Genomic DNA, 18,190 nt, shown 5'->3' with positions numbered 1-18,190 from the left:
ATGCTGTTAGCTTCTTTGCAATATCACGTGAATGCTACTGTCACACCAAATGTTCTGCTAAGCCCTGTTCAAACTTTAAAACTTTTTATGGAAAACAAAATGAATCGCTAAATATTCTTATTGAACAGCGAAATCCAATTCAACTGGCATAATTCTGAGTTGGGTACAGCCCTAACTGATTTAAAGGAATACTTCAACCCCCAAATGACCATTCATATCTCAGGTACTTACATAATGTTACATTGAATCTTGTAGAAAACTGTTTTTTTTTTTTTTACATGCCTCCATGGTGAATGAAGAATCCAAAAAAAATTCTTGATGAATAGAAGTCATAGAGGTGCTCTTTAATATAGTAAAACTATATTAAAATATTTATTTACAAACTCTCACACAACTCTTGCAGTATAATTCAGCTGCATACTCAGTACTCTCTCTGATCAGGAACTGAACTAAAAGTTATACTTATCTACAGTCTCTTTAAAGCCAAACTCCATTGACAAAATCAGTAATTTTACCCTGCTGAACTCGGGAGCTGCTACTCCTGTCTTGATCAGTTAATTTGTTTGTGTTACTGTGTGACTTTGGTTTTTTAAAGGGCTTAGTTTAGATTCATCAAATAACACAAGTAAACCAAATGGCCAATGCAGTGGTAGAGCAGCAGCTCCCTTGTTCAGCGAGGTCAGATTACGGTTTTTGTCAATGGAATCTGGCTTTGAAGAGCGCATTCATAACTTTCACTTTGAGTGAAAGTAAATACAACTGAATAACTGAGACTTGCATTGTACTGTACGAGTTGTGAGAGTTTGTAAAAACGTTTTGATGTGAATTTCAATGCTGTTGAACATTGACCCACTTTTACAAAGCTTCACAAATTCAGGGTAACAATGGGTGAGGTATTGATTTATAAATAGAGTGCCCCAGGGATGATGCTTTTCTGTGGGCCGGCTTGGTAGTTGGCGTCTCCATGGTTCCCCCGTCAAAAAGCCGTCTGGATTTTCCATCAGATTTTGTTTTACTGTGACTCAGACTCAAACACTGGTGACTTGAGACTCGACTTGGACTTGGTGATTCGACTACAACACTGTTCGGCAGAAGTTAAAAGCTAACTTTAGGCTGTGCATGAATGACACTACGCTTGCATGACAACATCGCCACCACAACGAGACTGTAAAGTCATGTTTAGCATGATGACATTATGTAGTCTCATTTAGCCACTTGTTAGAAACCGCTGTTTTTAAGACACATTAAAGCTTCAAAGTTCACAAGTCTATTTTATGTCATAGAACAAAAGGCGAAACTCTCTTAGGCTTTGGTGAACTACCAAAAACTACCAAAACATTTGAGATGACAGAACCTGTAGTGCTGAAATGCTAACTCATATCCAGGTTTTAGGACTCATTCCTGGGGTTCTCTGTATTCCTTTAACCAAAGCACAAACAGCAGGCAACAATGTCATCTTCTTGTGTCACACCTTTCTACATCAGTGCTTGTTTGCCTTTCAGCCTGTGGTTTATCTGAACTGAATTGTCAGTGAACAAATGTGAAGAGTTGCTTACAGCTCCTTCCCTCCCGAACATGATACTAGAGAGGTGGTGATTACACCCCATTTAACAGGCCGTGCTCACCAACCTTCGTTCATTTAGAGCTAATGAATTGCTCTGTCTCTGTGAACTCTGAAGATGTAATGAGCCTTGAGAAAGAGACAGAGTTGAGGAGAGAGAGACGGAGAAGGAGGGGGTCTTTTTGAAAAGGGGAAAAGTACATGCAGTATTGACGTTCATGTGGAATCCTTTCAGAGTGTCCTCCACGTCCGCTGACACTGAGGAGAGAGGAGCTTCAATGTTGTTATTGTTTGTACAACTTCTAGGCTTTATGGAGCGATCACTTTATATTTGATTCATGCAATAGATAGAGTTGTTAAAACAGAATAAGCTGAGCTATTTTCTTAGTCAGCTCACCTGCCATATAAGTCTCTTGAAAAGGTGAGAAGAAAAAAAAAACTTGTCATCGAATCCAAGTGAGCTTCAGCTGCAAAATCAGTGTTTTGCAAAAATGTGAGAACAACTTTCTCAGCGAAAGAGTTTTTGACTCATACTTCTTTTTTAACCCTAAATGAGGTTAAGTGTGGTTTAATTTCAGACAGATTGAGTCTTGATTTGGCACAAAATGGTAAGATCAAGTGAAATATCTTGCTACAGTGTTTTTACACTTATGCTTTTTGTGCAACAGTTTTTCTCCTCAAATAATAGTAAGCAAGGATGGATGCATCGATTTGATCTGTACGCACACTTGTCACTGTACTGACATTCACATCGAGACCTTGAGAGGGACAAACTAGTTATTTAAAGGGTCGCTTTACCAATTTTACACATAATGATGAGGTTACTACTCGGCCTGTTAAGAGAGTTTTATAATATCTTCTGTGTCTCTGGAGGAGCTTTGTTAAATCTGAAAAGAAAACGACCCTAAAGATGTCATCAGGTTCATCTTGGAGATTCTGAATTTATAACACAAAGTCTGTATTGCAAAGAGGAGGCGTCGGGTTTAAAAGATGTGGGCAGGCAGGAAGGATCTAATGACGCGTTCATCTCATATCAGGGTTATGGAAGTTTCTGGTAAATAGCATTCGTGTTAACATGCAAGTTTTTGATTACATATGGGACAGATTTTTCTGAATGTTCTGATGATGATGTGATGTGAATGAGACACATTGAAACCACTGTATTATGGGAAGTGTAGGAACCAGTTGAGCTTGGCCAACACTGGGGCTCAGGTTTGCACCATTCTTTACAGTGCCTCTGCACTAGGGACCGATATTGGTTTTTCAGGGCTGATACTGATTAGTAGTAGTTAGTAGTAGTTCTTACAATGAAAATAAAAATATTTCTGTCAATATTTAGAATTTTGAATAAAGCAAACTCCAAAACAATGTTGTTTAAATGCTTTTAGCAAATGTTAAATCAAAACATTCAACATCATATACAGCATGTTCTCAGCAACTTTTTTTTTTTTTTATCAAGTCAAGTGAAAATTTAAATCAAGATGAATCAGTAAAAATAGCCTCTTGAGGTTTTACAAAGTAAAAGCTTCTCCCATGCTGACACTTTCTTTGTACTTTTTAATTAATTAATTTAATCGATGATCATTAAAATAAAATGCCAAAACAGATAATCAGCAAATCTGTCGACACCTACTCTGCACCGATGGCAGCTTCAGCCAGAGGCATTGTGTTCTCGGGTTGTCTGTCTGTTCATCCTATTCTGTATCGATATCTTAGGTAAGTGTTGCCTGATATCAGACAGAACTGTCAACCTGTTACACACTTCAGTCTGATATTGCGTCCACTCTTGCTCATTTCAATGAGGGAGGGGGATTCAGTTTTCCTAACCAATTATAAGAGACCATTGTATTCACATGAATCTTAATGTCGTTTTAAGACCGCATTGATGCATAATCACGCCAACACACTTGCTTTGCTGGGGTTTCAAGAATAGAGCAAAGTGTAGTTAAAACAAACTACAATGTCGGGAACTACAATGTCTCAAGAACTGAAATATTAATTAGGACCAAATTTCACATAAATGCCTAAAAGGATAAAATGATGAGGTGGTGATGTTTTACATCCACATCGTCAAAGTTAACCTCACTGTGACATCATAATGTTCTGCAAAAACACTTTTCTGGCCGTTACTCAGGAACAGAAGGGGAGATTTTTGGTCATTTACTGAACGGGTGACTCTAATCTTGGGTGCCCACCTTGAAACTCTGCTGATTGTATATATCTTTTGGCTGCTTCTGTGTAGCTTCTTTGCAGCAACGTCCACAATCATCTGTTCTCTTCTGTTCCTCTGGTCGTCCACCACAAGCTCATTGGCTTTGGTGAATTTGAGCTTCAGATGAATGCTGTTACACCATGTGACAAAGCTCTTTATTCAGTCCTCTGTACTCTGCTGTAAAAATAGCCTCTAAATGAATACAGTATGTTTCTGACTGTACATTCTTATGAGGAATCATATATGTCAATATAGCAATATAACAATGACTTGCATTTCGCCAAAACACACACTTTATATCATTTTATGAAATGATTTCAAAGTCTTCACTATAAAGGATATTATTATATTATATATATATTATATTATATATTATTATTATAATTGAGTCTGGACTAACATAGGTGTAAACTGCGACTTTTTTTTGGTGCAAAAAAAAAAAAACTTACTGGCTTTCCAAACAGAACAATGATAAGAACAGGGAGAAAAAAGGGAACTAAAAGGACAGACAAAGAAAGCAAGGTGAAATACAGAACTTAACATGATACATATACAGTATATATACAAAATAACAACAGAAAAAATGGATGAAATAAGAGTCAGAATTATTCTAATCTTGCTGTCTCTCTGCTATCTTGCAGCAGCAGTTATATTGTGGAAGTTAATTAATTATGTCCCACATTTTTATGTGTATGATTGTGTGTTTGTAAGGGAAAAAAATATTTAAAATAAATAAAAAAATAAATAATAATAATAATAATAATAAAAAAGTAATACATTTGGGTGGAAAAATTAACAGAATGATGGTATTAATAAGGAAAAAAATAGATAAATAATAGTGAGATGATATTCATATGTGTCAGCTGTTGTAGTACGGAGGGTCCTTGAAGGGATACAGAGCTGGAAGCACTGAATTACACGGCAGTGGTGAGAGACTGTGACCGGGATGAAAAATTATTTGTGTGTGTACGTATGCACGGTGTAGTGGTTTGTGTTAAACTGTAACTGAACTGACTGGTTGGCGGAGGCATACAAGCGTGAGGCGGTTATTCTAGTTTTAATCTGTGTCTTCTCCCGTGTCCTTCAACTTTATGGAAATGCAGCACCAAATTGCTTGTTAGCTAAGCAAGAAATTGTAATGTCAGTTTGTGATGGTGGTGACGCATTTCTCAACAACACTTGAGTTAGATAAACACAGAGACAGGAAATGCAATTAAAATCAGCTCAGTCATATCCACCTTCTGAGGAAACTGAGTGCAATTTGAGTTTGTGTTCTCCAAATTTGTAGTTGCAAATGCATATACTTATTTGTGTGTGTGTGTGTGTGTGTGTGTGTGTGTGTGTGCGCGCTCTCCCTTGCAGGTTACAAGACTTAACTATTTACAACCTTGAGAGGACCATCACGGTGAAGGGCAGCACCATAGAGTCGCTGTGTAAAGCCGAGGTGGAGATCAGTAAAAAACTGAGGGAATCCCACGAGAATGACATTGCTGCTATAAACGTAAGTTGAGTTTAAAGGTTACAATCTGCGGGCCTCTTGAACATTCAGTGTGTGCGTGTGCGTGTGCGTGCGTGTGTGTGTGTGTGTGTGTGTTTGGTTATGATCTCGGGTTGACTCACACAGCCTGACAGGTGAACAACGGTGAGGGAGTGATGATATACAGTAGGATGATACCGCCTCCCCATTCAGTGCATGTTACCACCAGCATTAGTAATCACGTCGTTGTCAGCGTGGTAAATGGATAACGGTAAACGATCGCTGAATAGCTCATCAGCAAGTGTTAAAGCACAGCGTGTCTGCGTACATGTGTGTGTGTGCCTGTTCCACGAAGCCTCTGACTCACACTCACTTCCCCGCTGTGTGTGTGTCTGTGTTCCTGCTGTAACACACTGCGTTTCCCAGCATCCATCTGATATCTGTAGGCCGCTCTCTCACCCAGCTCCTCTTTCACACTGCTGCCCCAATGACATCACCAATGCTGCAGCCAGCCGGAGAGGTCAACCTCAGAGGAAGAGATAGTGATGATGATATCACGTGGTGCACACTCCCTGTCATACACAGATGAATGCCGATAAAGTGCATTCACTGTGATGATGATGATGATGCTCGTTACGATCAACAGCAGTTACTCAGAATTTGTATCTCAGCATCGTTGCTGCTTTCACATGAGCTGCCAGTGTTCTCCTTCGTTTCGATTGTCCAAATATTGGCTGAGAAACAATCATCAAGAAGTAGCACGCAGCATGCGGTTAAATTGTACTGGCTTGGTGAGAGCAGTTCTGGCACCTGTCGGGCTGAGCGTCGACTCTACAGTAAGCGGTGAGGGCCATCTAGCGTGACGCTGTGGACATTACACAAAGCTTTCAAGGAACAAGGAAGTGAAAGGAGGCCGCGTGTCTCTGCACGGACATGAAACCACAATAGCTGACTTGACTTTGAGGGAGAAATATCTCTGTTGTGCCATCACGACAGCAAACAGCCCTGTTTTTAGCATTGTGACAGTGCATTTTTCAGATAGTGCGGTGGGTTTTTAAATGGTTAATGTAGCTCAAGAAGTCTGAGAATTTTTACCACCCACAACAAACAATGCTTCATTTTATCTGAAAAGTTAAAAATCACCCAAAGTTTTAGATTCACGATTTTAACTGGACAGTCAGGCTGCTATAAATGATTATTTTCATTGTTGAATAATCTTTCGATTATCTATCCAAAGTTGTGGAAAAAGTCAGTCAGTTTCCCGAAGACGGCATCCTCAAAGTAAAGAAACCAGAAAATATTCACATTAAAGAAGCTGGAATCAGAGATTTTTTTCTTTCTAAAAATCCCAGACCTTATTTGGGTGTCCATGGGGATCTTTCCCCAGATTTTTTTTTTTTTTTTTTTTTTTAATTTTATGAACAAGCTATGTTTTTATGTTTGTTTTATGCACTCTGGCACCTTATTTACCCTTATAAACTTTTTTTTTCACTTTCCAGATTCATGATGATGAGAACCATGTTAGCAGTTGTTATTAATCAATATTGAGGACAGAATACAATCATATAATTCAGATAATAAAACAGTTAATAATTTGGCATATGAAAATAGTGAAAAATGCCTGTTATTATTTCCCAGAGCGCAAGTTGACGTCTTTAGATTGCTTGATTTGTGTCTAAAAAACAACCAAAACCGAAATGACAACAAACCGAAAGAAACAAAGAAAAGCAGCAAAATGCTTAAAATTAAGAAACTGGAACCAGAGAATGTTTACTGTTATTGCTCGATTGATGATTTAAAAAGTTCTTCATTTATCAAGCAAACATTTTTCATTAACTGACGTCATTAAGGGAACCACGTTTAACAGCAAAACAAAATCAAAACATCTGTTTACAGACCCTCACACAAATCTTGGAGCAAAATTCAAGTTGCATTTATCCAGTCCTATGCTCAGAGATTCCCAAACTGTTCATTTTGCAGTTAAAATTCTCCGTTAAAGAGATGTACAGAAAAACATTCAAATACAACGGTGAAATTAGATCGAATCAAGGACCTTTTGTTTGTTACTTAAAACATATTTTTAAATCAAAGAAAGTAGAAAGTGCCATCCATTTTTCCCCTGTTTTGTTTTTCTTTGACCTCTTATCAGCAGACAGTTGTCTGTTGTGTTGTGCTCGCTATTGAATAGTTTTCTGTTACTGTAAACTGTATTAATGTATTTTCCAACTCTTGGCGAAAACTTGCCTTTTTTCTTCTGCACAGCAACAGGCCAACCTGATCCCAGGATTGAACCTGAATGCTCTGGGCATCTTCTCCTCTGGTCTGCCGGTGCTGCCCCCGGCTGCAGGACCACGTGGTGCAGTGCCCCCTGTGGCACCAGGATACAACCCATTCTTAGTGAGTTTATGCTTTTTATAACCTCTGCTCACAGCCATAAAAGGTGGTGAAAAACAGATTTTAAAAATGTTTACTTTAGAAAGACTTTGATGGTTTTACCTGCCCAGTGCAGCGATGCACGCCCTCTTGCAGGGATTCATTTTGACTCGATAAAGCAATTTGTCTTCAACATGTGGTAAACCAGGTTCCCCCTGAAGTGCTTTTAGAAAAAACAACACGGTGTTGACTCAGGTCTTCCTGCATGATGTCGTACACAGTTTGAAAGAAGTAGAATTCCCCCATCTTCTCCAGAGATGAGTCAGTTTGTCTGTAAAACAAAGTCTCCACTCATTGCCTGATGAGATCGGGCCAAAGTGGTGTGAGACAGTGTGTGAGAATGCCTTTGCGTGCTTCATAGTCAAGAAAGCTAGTGTGTGATTCACTGTGAGTTTATGCCCTGAAATTCCCCCTAATAAGAGCTTGAGCTGTGCATGTGACTGCAAGTGTGTCATCTGATCGCTCTGCTTGTCACTTTCAGAGTCACTCTCCTTCACATCTCAGTGGCCTGTACGGGGTTCCTCCAGGAAGTGCCATCACCCACCAATACTCAGTATGTCCCGTAAATCTGCACTACAGTCAGTGTTGCCTTGGTGATTAGAGATGTGACCACGAATTTCTTTCTTTTTTTTGTGAAGCTAGATAAATATTTTAATAGTTAAGGATTTTTTTGCACATGAAAGCTTAGAAAAAGCCTCAAGCTCAGGTTTTCTGAGCTGCTGAGGAAAGTCTATTTGCAAGTACATGGGAGGGACTGCCATAGTATCAAGTAATAAAAAGGAAGACGTAGGACTAATGGGCAGGGAGACATAAGGACGCATGACAACCTCCCAGTAAGCGAACAGTGAGTCTGGCATTCCTGCGTACCATCACCCAGTCACCAGAACACCACAAATATTTCTGGAGGGGGACTTTTCAACCCAGAGTTGTGCTGTGGCTCATAAAAAAATTCACTTCATAAACCTCGAGTACATGAGTGTTACCATGTTAAAAATAACAAAAACATAGCGCAACCATTGGGCCTAATAGGAAATATTCCGTTCAGACTGAGCCAGAGCGGCATGTTTACCTAAAGAGAAAACCCTTGAAGAGAGCTCAATTTAGCTTCCCTTGCATGTGGTGTCATCGTTTTTGGCTGCTCTTCAGCTATCTGATGAGTTTCATCAAAATTTTTGTTTGAAACACTTTTGAAATGTTTTTCTCCGCCACAGTCGGCAGCAGAGTTGAATAAGATTTTAGCAAACTATATTTTTCTTTATGTAATTTTTTTGTTCTCCAGCATCAGGCTCCAGAACAGGAGGTTGTCTACCTCTTTATTCCAACTCAGGCAGTCGGGGCCCTGATCGGCAAGAAGGGCCAGCACATCAAACAACTCGCCCACTTTGCCGGAGCTTCCATCAAGGTGGGTTTGTGATCAGCGTGCATTCTTTAAAGCTTCACATCGCGCCTTAAGGTGGAGTTAACTAACAAGTTGGCAGTCAGTGGTGGCTGAGTCAGCAGCATGTCATGGACCACAGCTGAGGATGTTAGTTATTTATGGTCAACAAAGGAGATGAGTAGTGAGCTGAGCATTTCAGAAATCCCCTCAAGGCCCATCTGGAGAGGTGGGACAGCTGGTCAGTGAATTCTCATAACGTAATCTAAAGCTATCCATTTGTAGGAATTTGCAGACTTTTCAGATGATTCACAGGGTGGATCCTTAAAAAGTCATAGACAGCAGCCTACATTTTTTTAAAAAAATAAGGCATTAATAGATCTTAAAAAGTGTTGAATAAGTCTTTCAAAAGTCTCAAAATACTAAGAGAGGGGATTATGAATCCCTTTTTTGGACATTGTAATGTAAAATGTCAATATAATTTGTTAACATCTTTATTTTTCCGTCTTACCAAATGGTTTTTGCATTAGAGTCTTACATAGTAAAAGCATGACCTGACCTGCTCTGCCTTACTCTGCCTCATATTGGGTTCTTCTTAAATTTCATTCCGAGTGGCATTAACCCTTTGGAACCTGGATCAACTTCACTTTTCTCTGACTTTTCTTGAGCTGTGTTCATACAAAATTATTTATACATTTGAACACAAAGCATATTAGTTTGATTTCTTCATCAAAAACATGGGAGAAAAGGCATTGAGTAATAATGTAAGCAATGTCTGCAAAGATTTTGTAGATTTTTAGAAAATTAGTTTTTGAAAAAGTCAAGGAAAAATGTCCAGCATATGTATTTTCTATTATCATAATTACATATTTACAATTATGTTTCAGAATAATTACTATTTTTAAGCACTTTTATCAGGTCCTTGTTTATTTTTGTTGTTTTTTTAAATACTTTTTTTCTTTTATCTTGCTGATTTTTGGGTAATTTCTTCTTAAGTTGCTTATTGCCTTCTTCCCGTGTTTTTGAAAGAAATCAAGCCAATTTGCTCAGGTTTCAAACAGTTAAAAAAGTCTCGAGGGTCTCAAATCTTACATGATTTAAGCTATAGAAACTCTGATTCAACACTGAATTACCACTGAGCAAGATCTCTGTGCCCTGTGTGTGTGTGTGTGTGTGTGTGTGTTCATCCGTGCATGCGTATGTGTGCTTGTATCAGATTGCCCCACCAGAACACCCAGATGGCCCTGAGAGAATGGTTATCATTACTGGACCCCCAGAGGCTCAGTTTAAGGTAAAAACACAATGAAGGTATGCATGAATAAGCGCTGAAATTAAATGATTTAATGTTGAAACTGTTTATAACCACTCTGTGGATAAAACTACTTAAAATTCTTATTCAGTTTATCCTGTGCTATCATAAACAGCCGTGGATCATTAGATTTTCCCCCAGTCTCTTGCCTCATTTCCTTCTCTGTATACCAGGCCCAAGGTCGGATATTTGGGAAGCTGAAAGAGGAGAACTTCGTCTCGGCAAAGGAGGAGGTCAAACTGGAGACGCACATCAAGGTTCCCTCAACTGCAGCTGGCAGGGTCATCGGCAAAGGCGGCAAGACGGTGAGTTGATGCTGGAACTGAACTTAAAGAGTTATAATTAAGGTTGGAACAGCTGCATTTGTGTACATCATTTTAACAAAAGCATTAAATAGCTTTTTAGGTTTCATCTCTGTTCATCTTCTTTCATCAGTTTATAATGTTAGTGTGTTTTGTAAGTGAGGCTGGAGGTGAAATTTAAAGCAAGACGATGAACGCTGAGGTCTTTTGTCATCCAGGTAAATGAGCTGCAGAATCTTACGAGTGCTGAGGTCATCGTGCCACGGGACCAAACTCCAGACGAGAACGACGAGGTCTTTGTGAAAATCAGCGGGCATTTCTTTGCCAGCCAGGTACGCAGAATAAGCTTTAAGGCTATATGAACTTGGAGTGTCAAACAGACCAGAACTGGCTTGCCAAAGGCTCCAATCCAGACCACTGGATGATATTGCATGTCTAATCAGTCCCTCCAGGACCTTGCGGGCTTTTTTGGGATTATTTCAGCCTAAAATGCCTGATTTCATGGCAGATTTTTCAAAAAAAACAAACATTGCAATGCATGATGCCATTATTTTTACCCCCTTTTTGCAATGAAATTGCAAGAGCAAGTTGAATTGGCAAAAATAATTGCAGTTTACCCGCGCTTTGGTGCAGAACACCGGTGGATTGCATGGTCATATGCAAAATTCATGGAAGATGGTTGAAATTGCGTTAATTGTTCAGCTGCAACAACCGGATATCCTGGAGGGGCTGCCTAATATTGATGTGCTGGTGAACAGTGAGTTGCCTTCTGCATGTAAAATTATGCTTTAGACTCTTTTCCATGCTGACCAGAATACAGTTCTCCAAATAAACTATGAATACTTGCTGTGGCCATATTTAAAAATATTGAACATTGAGCAAATAATTGTCACTAAGCTGCTTTGATGCACAAGAATCTGTATCAGACTTCATGTAATGGTTTTACTGGTCCTGCCTACTTGAGATCAAATTGGACTGTGTGAGAAGGTTCTCTCAACACACATTGACGTGCACAGATCCTCAACAGCAGTCAGTAGGCAAGTTTACATTAACCCTCAAATTGCCCAAATTGAAATTGCTAATATAAAATATGTGAAACACTTTCAAACTTCCATTTATCGCAAAAAAGTTTACACGCTCGCATGAGGTGGTATTTCAGGTGATTCGAAAAAGCTGTATTTTGAAAAACTGCAATTGAAACACTTTTCATTTTTATAACTCGCAGCATGCTATGGCATGCGCTAGCATAGCAGAAAAAAGCAGGAACTGGCTCCGTCGGGCATGATGCAGCAGGCGCGACAAGAGGTGTAATTGCATCGCATAACTCTTCAAAACCTGAGCAGATCATCTGGAAGTTTTGAATCCACAATTCCTCTGTGAAATCGTGGGCTATCACCTCCCAGAAATCCCTCATAAGTGGCTGCTCCACAGTATAAGGGGCTTGCCTTTCCATTATGGCTTGCAGAACACACCTATGTATGTCAAATAATGACGAAATAAAATGACGGCTAGTGCGGTGACTGCAGTAGAAATAAACCCGCTAATATTTTGAACATCCATCACCATGCTTCTTGGAATGTTATCACCAGAGAAGAAGTCACATAACACCGTGAGAAAAGTTGCATGACGTTACTCAAAGGAAACGCAGTCACCTCGCGCGTATGTTTGGTCAACATTTTGAAAATATCGCTTAATTTTTGCGCAAATCTGTAATGGAAACCTGCCTACTGTACGCAGGCTTGAATAGGCCACCTGTGCCTTGTTAGTCAGCGTTAAGTTATCAATTAGGTGCCTAATCTCCACTTTTATCAATGAAATGTCTGACAAAATAGGTTATTCATTAACCAGGTTTCTGTGTTTGTTTTTTCTTTTTGTTTCAAGCTGGTTTATTGATGATTGTGATGATTTTGGCCTTTGTTCACCAGTGTCACTGTGGTCGCTGGCAGCCTGAGCTGAGGACAGAGGGGGAGGGCTCAGCAGTCTGATTTCCTCTGGCTGGGTGATCACACGATGTTAACTGACAGATTTGGGAGCATAATTCATCCTAGAAAGACAGATATATTGATTCTGGCTTATGTGTAAATATTTTGCCAGTTAACTGTTGATGTTGGCCTGTTACAATCAGGTTTAAGATTTATTCCACTTTTTGGTTTGCCCCACCCCCATGTAGTGGATCAATCCAATTAGGGTGTGGCTAAGAGGGGTTAAAGGAAGCCACCTGGGCATTGACTGGGAGGATGATATTCAGCGGCAGCTTGCTGTGAGGCTGTCATTTGTCTTTTCAGTTGTTCCATACCTCAGTTACTTTTTGCTCATTTTTCCTGGGACTTTTATTACTCTTAGTTTCAGTTGTGATTTTAGGTTAATAAATCACCGCCTTTTTGTTTTTTGTTTGCATTTTGCGATCCTATAGGCTGTATATGGCCGGTGACCTAAAATGAGTTTGGCACCCCTGCTGTAAACGAACACGTGTGGTCAGTCGCAGCAGGTCGTCATGCAGGTGGCGTAGTCACAAATAGAACAGAGGAATGCCAAGAAGTCATTCATATGCTGAAAAACATATGATACAATCATTGTTGGTGATGCTCAAGAATGTGAGTTAATTCACAAGATTTCAAGAAATCCTCATTTATGCAGTAAAACTACAAAACATGAGGAATTTACTCTCACCTGTCATTTTGTCATTATGTGCTCCTGGCTTCCGTGCTGAATCTTTATCTTTGGTGTACAACAGTCGGATAGATTTCAGTTCATGTTTGCACACTGTCTGTACACGCCCACACAGTTTAGACCGGAGACGAGTAGTAGTCAACTGGAAACTCAGAACACCTATTTGAGTGTAGCATGGGTGTAATAATATAAACTAAAACCATAACTTTGTGCAACTTTGTAGCAGTTCATCTGCAACAACAATTGAATGAAACAGAAATTTAAAATGAAGAAAAGAAAGAAAAAAACGGTAGATAAAGTAAAATGTTGTGTTTTACATGTAATGTAGTGGACAGGTGTTTGTTATTTTGTCTAATTAGACCTTTGCTCAGGTTGAAGGTGAGTGAAAATGACATGATGTCACCAGGCTTCATGCGCTAATAGGAAGTATTAAGGTGTAAAACTGTCAAACCTAGTCTGAAGTCACCCACATGCTACAGAGAAAAGGCTTAATTAATCAGCACAAGTGAAAACACCTGTCTGAGGTGACTATACATTGCCTTTAACAAAATAAAAAGACGGCATGTGGTTAAATTGTCTTCATGTTTAATGACAGCTTTCAAAGTGAGCCAGCAACAGTTACTGTTGGCACGTGTACTTTATGATAAGATTTATAATACAGAAAATACTCATTTCTAATTGACTGGCAGGTGTCTTTTAAACTTGTAAAGAAACAGGAGATTTACCCACTTTCCAAGCTTTTGGAAATCATAAAACAATGACAGCTATGTGTACACGAACAGTATATTTCTAGATTTTAACTAAATCAATTTACATATAGGATTCAGTTAAATCAGTCTTTCTAATTTTTTTTTTTTGTTTATTTAATCGTCCATTATTTTCATGGCCACTTTTTAATGTATCAATTAACACCTGGTCCTGCATGTGACATCCCTCTGACAGACTGCACAGAGGAAGATCCGGGAGATCATTCAACAGGTCAAACAGCAGGAACAGAAGCACCAGCAGGGCGCCGCCGTGTCACCGTACCACTCCAAGTGACCAGCGGGGTGGCTCAAGTGGGCGCCAGCCAATGAATGTAGCCCTCCCAAACAGACAGAGACCTACCAAGACAAAGGCCAAGGCCACGGGGGACATGCAGGGCAGACCAGCAGCACCGGGATCAAAACCAAAGAACTTCGAAAGGGGGGAAACAAGTGAGAGCCAAAGGCTGAGGGCATTGTGTGCACTGCCAGCCCTGTGAGAGCAGATAGAGAGTGGGAGAAACCATACTGATAAAATGTACTACAAAAAAGACCAAAAAAAAAAAAAAAAATCTACAAGAAAGGTTGAAATGGCAGAGGATTTGGGAACTTCTTCACAGATTAAAAGGTAAACAGGAAGTAGTATGTCGCCCTGCATAACGTTATCTCTTTAGTTGGACTAACATAGGCCTAACAAACTGATAAAGCAACTGTATTAACACGAACGTATACGAGGCATTGTGATTGATATTTACGGTTAGAACGAGAGCGAGTGACAATGGACGCCTTCTCTCACAAGAGTTTGAGATATTCAGATTGCAAGATTAAATATCCTTAGCAGTATTAACACAGAGTAGAAAAGTATATTGATACACACTGAGAGAGTGCACTGTTATTTTTCTATGAAATGACAGTACAGCTTGGTGTAGTTTTTTAATATTTTTGCTTGTTCCAGAGATTGACTGGGCTGTGACAACCACATACAGCCGATTCCCTTGTTTGTTCACATTATAGGCCACTGAAATCAAAAAGAAAAAAAAACCCTATAAGTAAAAATGGTGAATGGTTCTGAGTCTTTGTAACAAGCCTGTGTGTGTGCCAACGCAAAAGATAACGTCCCTTTGAAATGTCTCGCACCATTCATATCTGATGCTACACTCTTTTTTTTTTTTTTTTTTAATTTCTTTCTTTTCTGCTTATTTCTGCTTCACTTTCTCATCACTCTCTCTCATCCGGCATTGTGTTTGTTTTTTTTTTAATAGGATAAAAATATTTGTTGTGAAGAAACTTTTTTTTCCGTAGCCTTTTGATAACATTGAACTGACTGCCACTTTCACTCAACAGAGGTTAAATGCAACAGAGGGATTTTTTTTTAACCAGCAAACTGGTATCACTCCCATGCTGTACAGTAGACTATATCTACATTCATGCTTGTCCTCATATTAAAAAATAATCAAAAGAATGTTTTTAAATGCATTCTACTTGACGATCAGAGCAAAAATTGACATCTTAAAAAAAAAAGAAAAAAAAGGTGCAATTTGCTTGTTAATTAGTCAATTTGAATGTGCACCGCCACACGCTCGGCCTTATGAGGACGTCACGAGGGCCGACAGCCCAGAAAAGGGGTTTAAGGGAGGGTGCAGACTCGTGGTGTGTGGAGTGGCAGTAAGAAAAAGTTTTAGGGGTTAGAAGGTGGTTGGGGAGGGGAGGGGGGGGGGGGGGGGTGGTTTATGGGGAGCCACTGTATGACCTGTGGTACACACACAAACGCAAACGTGACCGCAGCCGCGTTTGGCTTTAACCCTCTCTTGTCAGGGAGCTTTCTAAAACGGCATGACAGCTGTGAATGTACGATATGCAGCCTTTTTAGAAATATCACCCCTGCCGTGTCCAGCAGGCCAGGCCAGAGGCACAGACACACAGATTGTCATTCTCACTCTCGCTCTTTTCTTTTTTAGTTTGTTTTATTTTGGCGAGCTGGCCGACCGCTCTCCGAGTGCTCTGCTGGACACGCAGGTCCTGGTGTCCCTTTGTGCTTTTACTTTGGAGACCATGGAAGCTTGTTGCCTTATTTTGTCACCTTTCAGACATCACCCATCAGCTTCATCTTCCAGACGCAAGGTTATTGCCAATACGCACAGCTTCCTCCGTGTGTGTGTGTGTGTACATGTGCGTGTGCGCATGTGTGTGTGTGTATATATATATAAAAAGAGAGAGTAATATTTATGAATCTATTTTTTTCCTATTTTGTGATGAGAGCTATTGATAAGAAACAAAAAAGAGTCCTTTTCTTTTTTTCCTCAGTGGGACACTGCCATATTATTTTGAAGGGAAGTGTTTATTTTCTTGAAAACTAGACTATGAATAATAATATAAATTAAAAAAACCTGAAAAAATAGGAGAACAGTAAAGTGAACCACCGCGTTAACTTTGGTCAGGATGTGAACAGTGCGCATGTCAGTATTGTGATCTACCTCAGGCTTCAGGGTACCTCAGTCCAATCTTTCATTTCCCCTTTTTCCACATTTTGTATGCCTTGTTAACTGATCATTTTGAGCGTTTTTAATTTTCTTTTTTAATGAAAAAAAAAAGATCAAGAGAAAAGATCTACAGTAATCGCTAAAACTCTTCAGGTCCAGCCGACTAGTGAAACTTTGTAAACCGTAGTCAACTCTGTTGGACTGTCTTTGCCTGGACGCCATACAACCTCTAAATGATACACGTCAAAAAGGATTTCCAAGTTGCTAGAAAGGAATGAAGAGCAGGATCTAAGGGGTACATACCTGCCCGAAGTGGTTCTGAATGTGGATGTTGTGTACTGATTTCACCATCAAAGATACAAATCAGTTGATCGAAACAGAAACTGTACCTCCTGTTTTTCCCAACTGTACCTCCAGGTTTTTTTAAACTTAAAAAAAAAAAAAACAATGAAGTTTATTCACTTGTGAAAAAAAGAAGAATTTTTCTAACAACCCAATTCAATCTTACCAGCTCTATTTGATAACAGCATACTCTGGGGTTGATTTGAAGAAAACATGAAGCTGCAAAAATACACTGACGGGACTCTTGAACATGGTGTTAAAAACCCTAGTCTTCTGTGTAGAATGTAGAACAACTCTAGTCGTTGAAATGTCACTGTGTACGACAAGATAACTGTATATCTGTAAACATGTACAATAGAGTCACACATAAATGCATCGTTCTCTGTCTCTCTATAACACTTATCGGTCTGCACCTGCGTTGTGAGAGATGGTGGGAGAAGTTTAGAGTGTCACAGCTTCCCTCAAAACTGACCTCTAAATGGTTTTCTCACCAATCTGCCGATTTTATTTTTTGTTGTGCTGTACATTTCAGAATTACCTCTCAGAATCCAAGGCTGACTTTAGTTACTAAAACCGATGTAGGGCAAAAAGAATTAAATAAATGACTGAAATAGTGAAAGTTAGTGTTTGTCTTTGAAGTTCTTTTAACTGTTGAGAGCTGATTTTTTTTTTTTTTTTTTAATTCTTTCGAGGGCAGACTTTTTTTTTGTCATCAGATGAGGTGGATCATTTTTGTCCCAGTGAACACAGACTAGCAGTGCTAAAATAAAAACATTAAAAGGTCTATCAAACTCACACAATGCCTGAGGCTTTTTCAGCAAGCCTCCCCACAGCCGGTACAGTACCTCATACTGATGATGAAGGCTCACCAGACCTGATTCAAAAACCCTGACCTTACCCACCCAAATGCAGTACGGTGCTTCTACTCGGACGCGTGACTCCTGTGGCGGTCTGCTTCACTGTAGTAGGGCATGTCGTGGAGAAAACAGCTTTTCATGGTAGCACAGGAGATAGCAGTTTGTCACTCATGGTTTGTTTGACTTGTCAGGAATAGTTTTCTAGAGCAGTTTTTGAAGTTGAGGCTCTTTTTCTTGCATTGCAGAGGACTCTTCAGACCTCTGTCGCTCGTGGTGTTGGCTCTTTTCACAGTTAAGTGCAGGTTTCCCTCCAGCTGGTTCGGTCCCACTGTGGTGTCGTGAGCACAGTGTCCTGGTTGTTGAGACATCCGTAGGCCGACCGCAATCTGAGGCGAAACTTGTCAAGACGATAGTAACCTTTTCTTTTTT

The 18,190-nt window shown here is 39.6% G+C and overlaps 1 protein-coding gene across 2 annotated transcripts in view; it reads left to right on the top strand.

Annotated features, from left to right (window-relative positions):
• The window catches only part of igf2bp2a (insulin-like growth factor 2 mRNA binding protein 2a), a 62,974-nt gene extending 47,215 nt beyond the window's left edge, over positions 1-15,759 (top strand). The window contains exons 9-16 of one of the 2 annotated variants that reach the window (XM_042495013.1): positions 5,136-5,274; positions 7,513-7,647; positions 8,165-8,236; positions 8,963-9,085; positions 10,275-10,349; positions 10,541-10,672; positions 10,888-11,001; positions 14,282-15,759. In XM_042495013.1, the coding sequence (XP_042350947.1) occupies positions 5,136-5,274; positions 7,513-7,647; positions 8,165-8,236; positions 8,963-9,085; positions 10,275-10,349; positions 10,541-10,672; positions 10,888-11,001; positions 14,282-14,380 (889 nt within the window). In that variant the 3' untranslated portion in view covers positions 14,381-15,759. The remainder of the gene's footprint in view (positions 1-5,135; positions 5,275-7,512; positions 7,648-8,164; positions 8,237-8,962; positions 9,086-10,274; positions 10,350-10,540; positions 10,673-10,887; positions 11,002-14,281) is intronic. The other variant, XM_042495014.1, reaches the window with a different exon arrangement.
• The last annotated feature ends 2,431 nt before the right edge of the window (positions 15,760-18,190 follow it).

This window comes from Plectropomus leopardus, chromosome 10, assembly GCF_008729295.1.
Source record: "Plectropomus leopardus isolate mb chromosome 10, YSFRI_Pleo_2.0, whole genome shotgun sequence".
In the NCBI taxonomy this organism is placed as follows: Eukaryota; Metazoa; Chordata; class Actinopteri; order Perciformes; family Serranidae; genus Plectropomus; species Plectropomus leopardus.
Note: the sequence above shows the minus strand (reverse complement) of the source record. Positions and strands in the feature narration are given on the sequence as shown.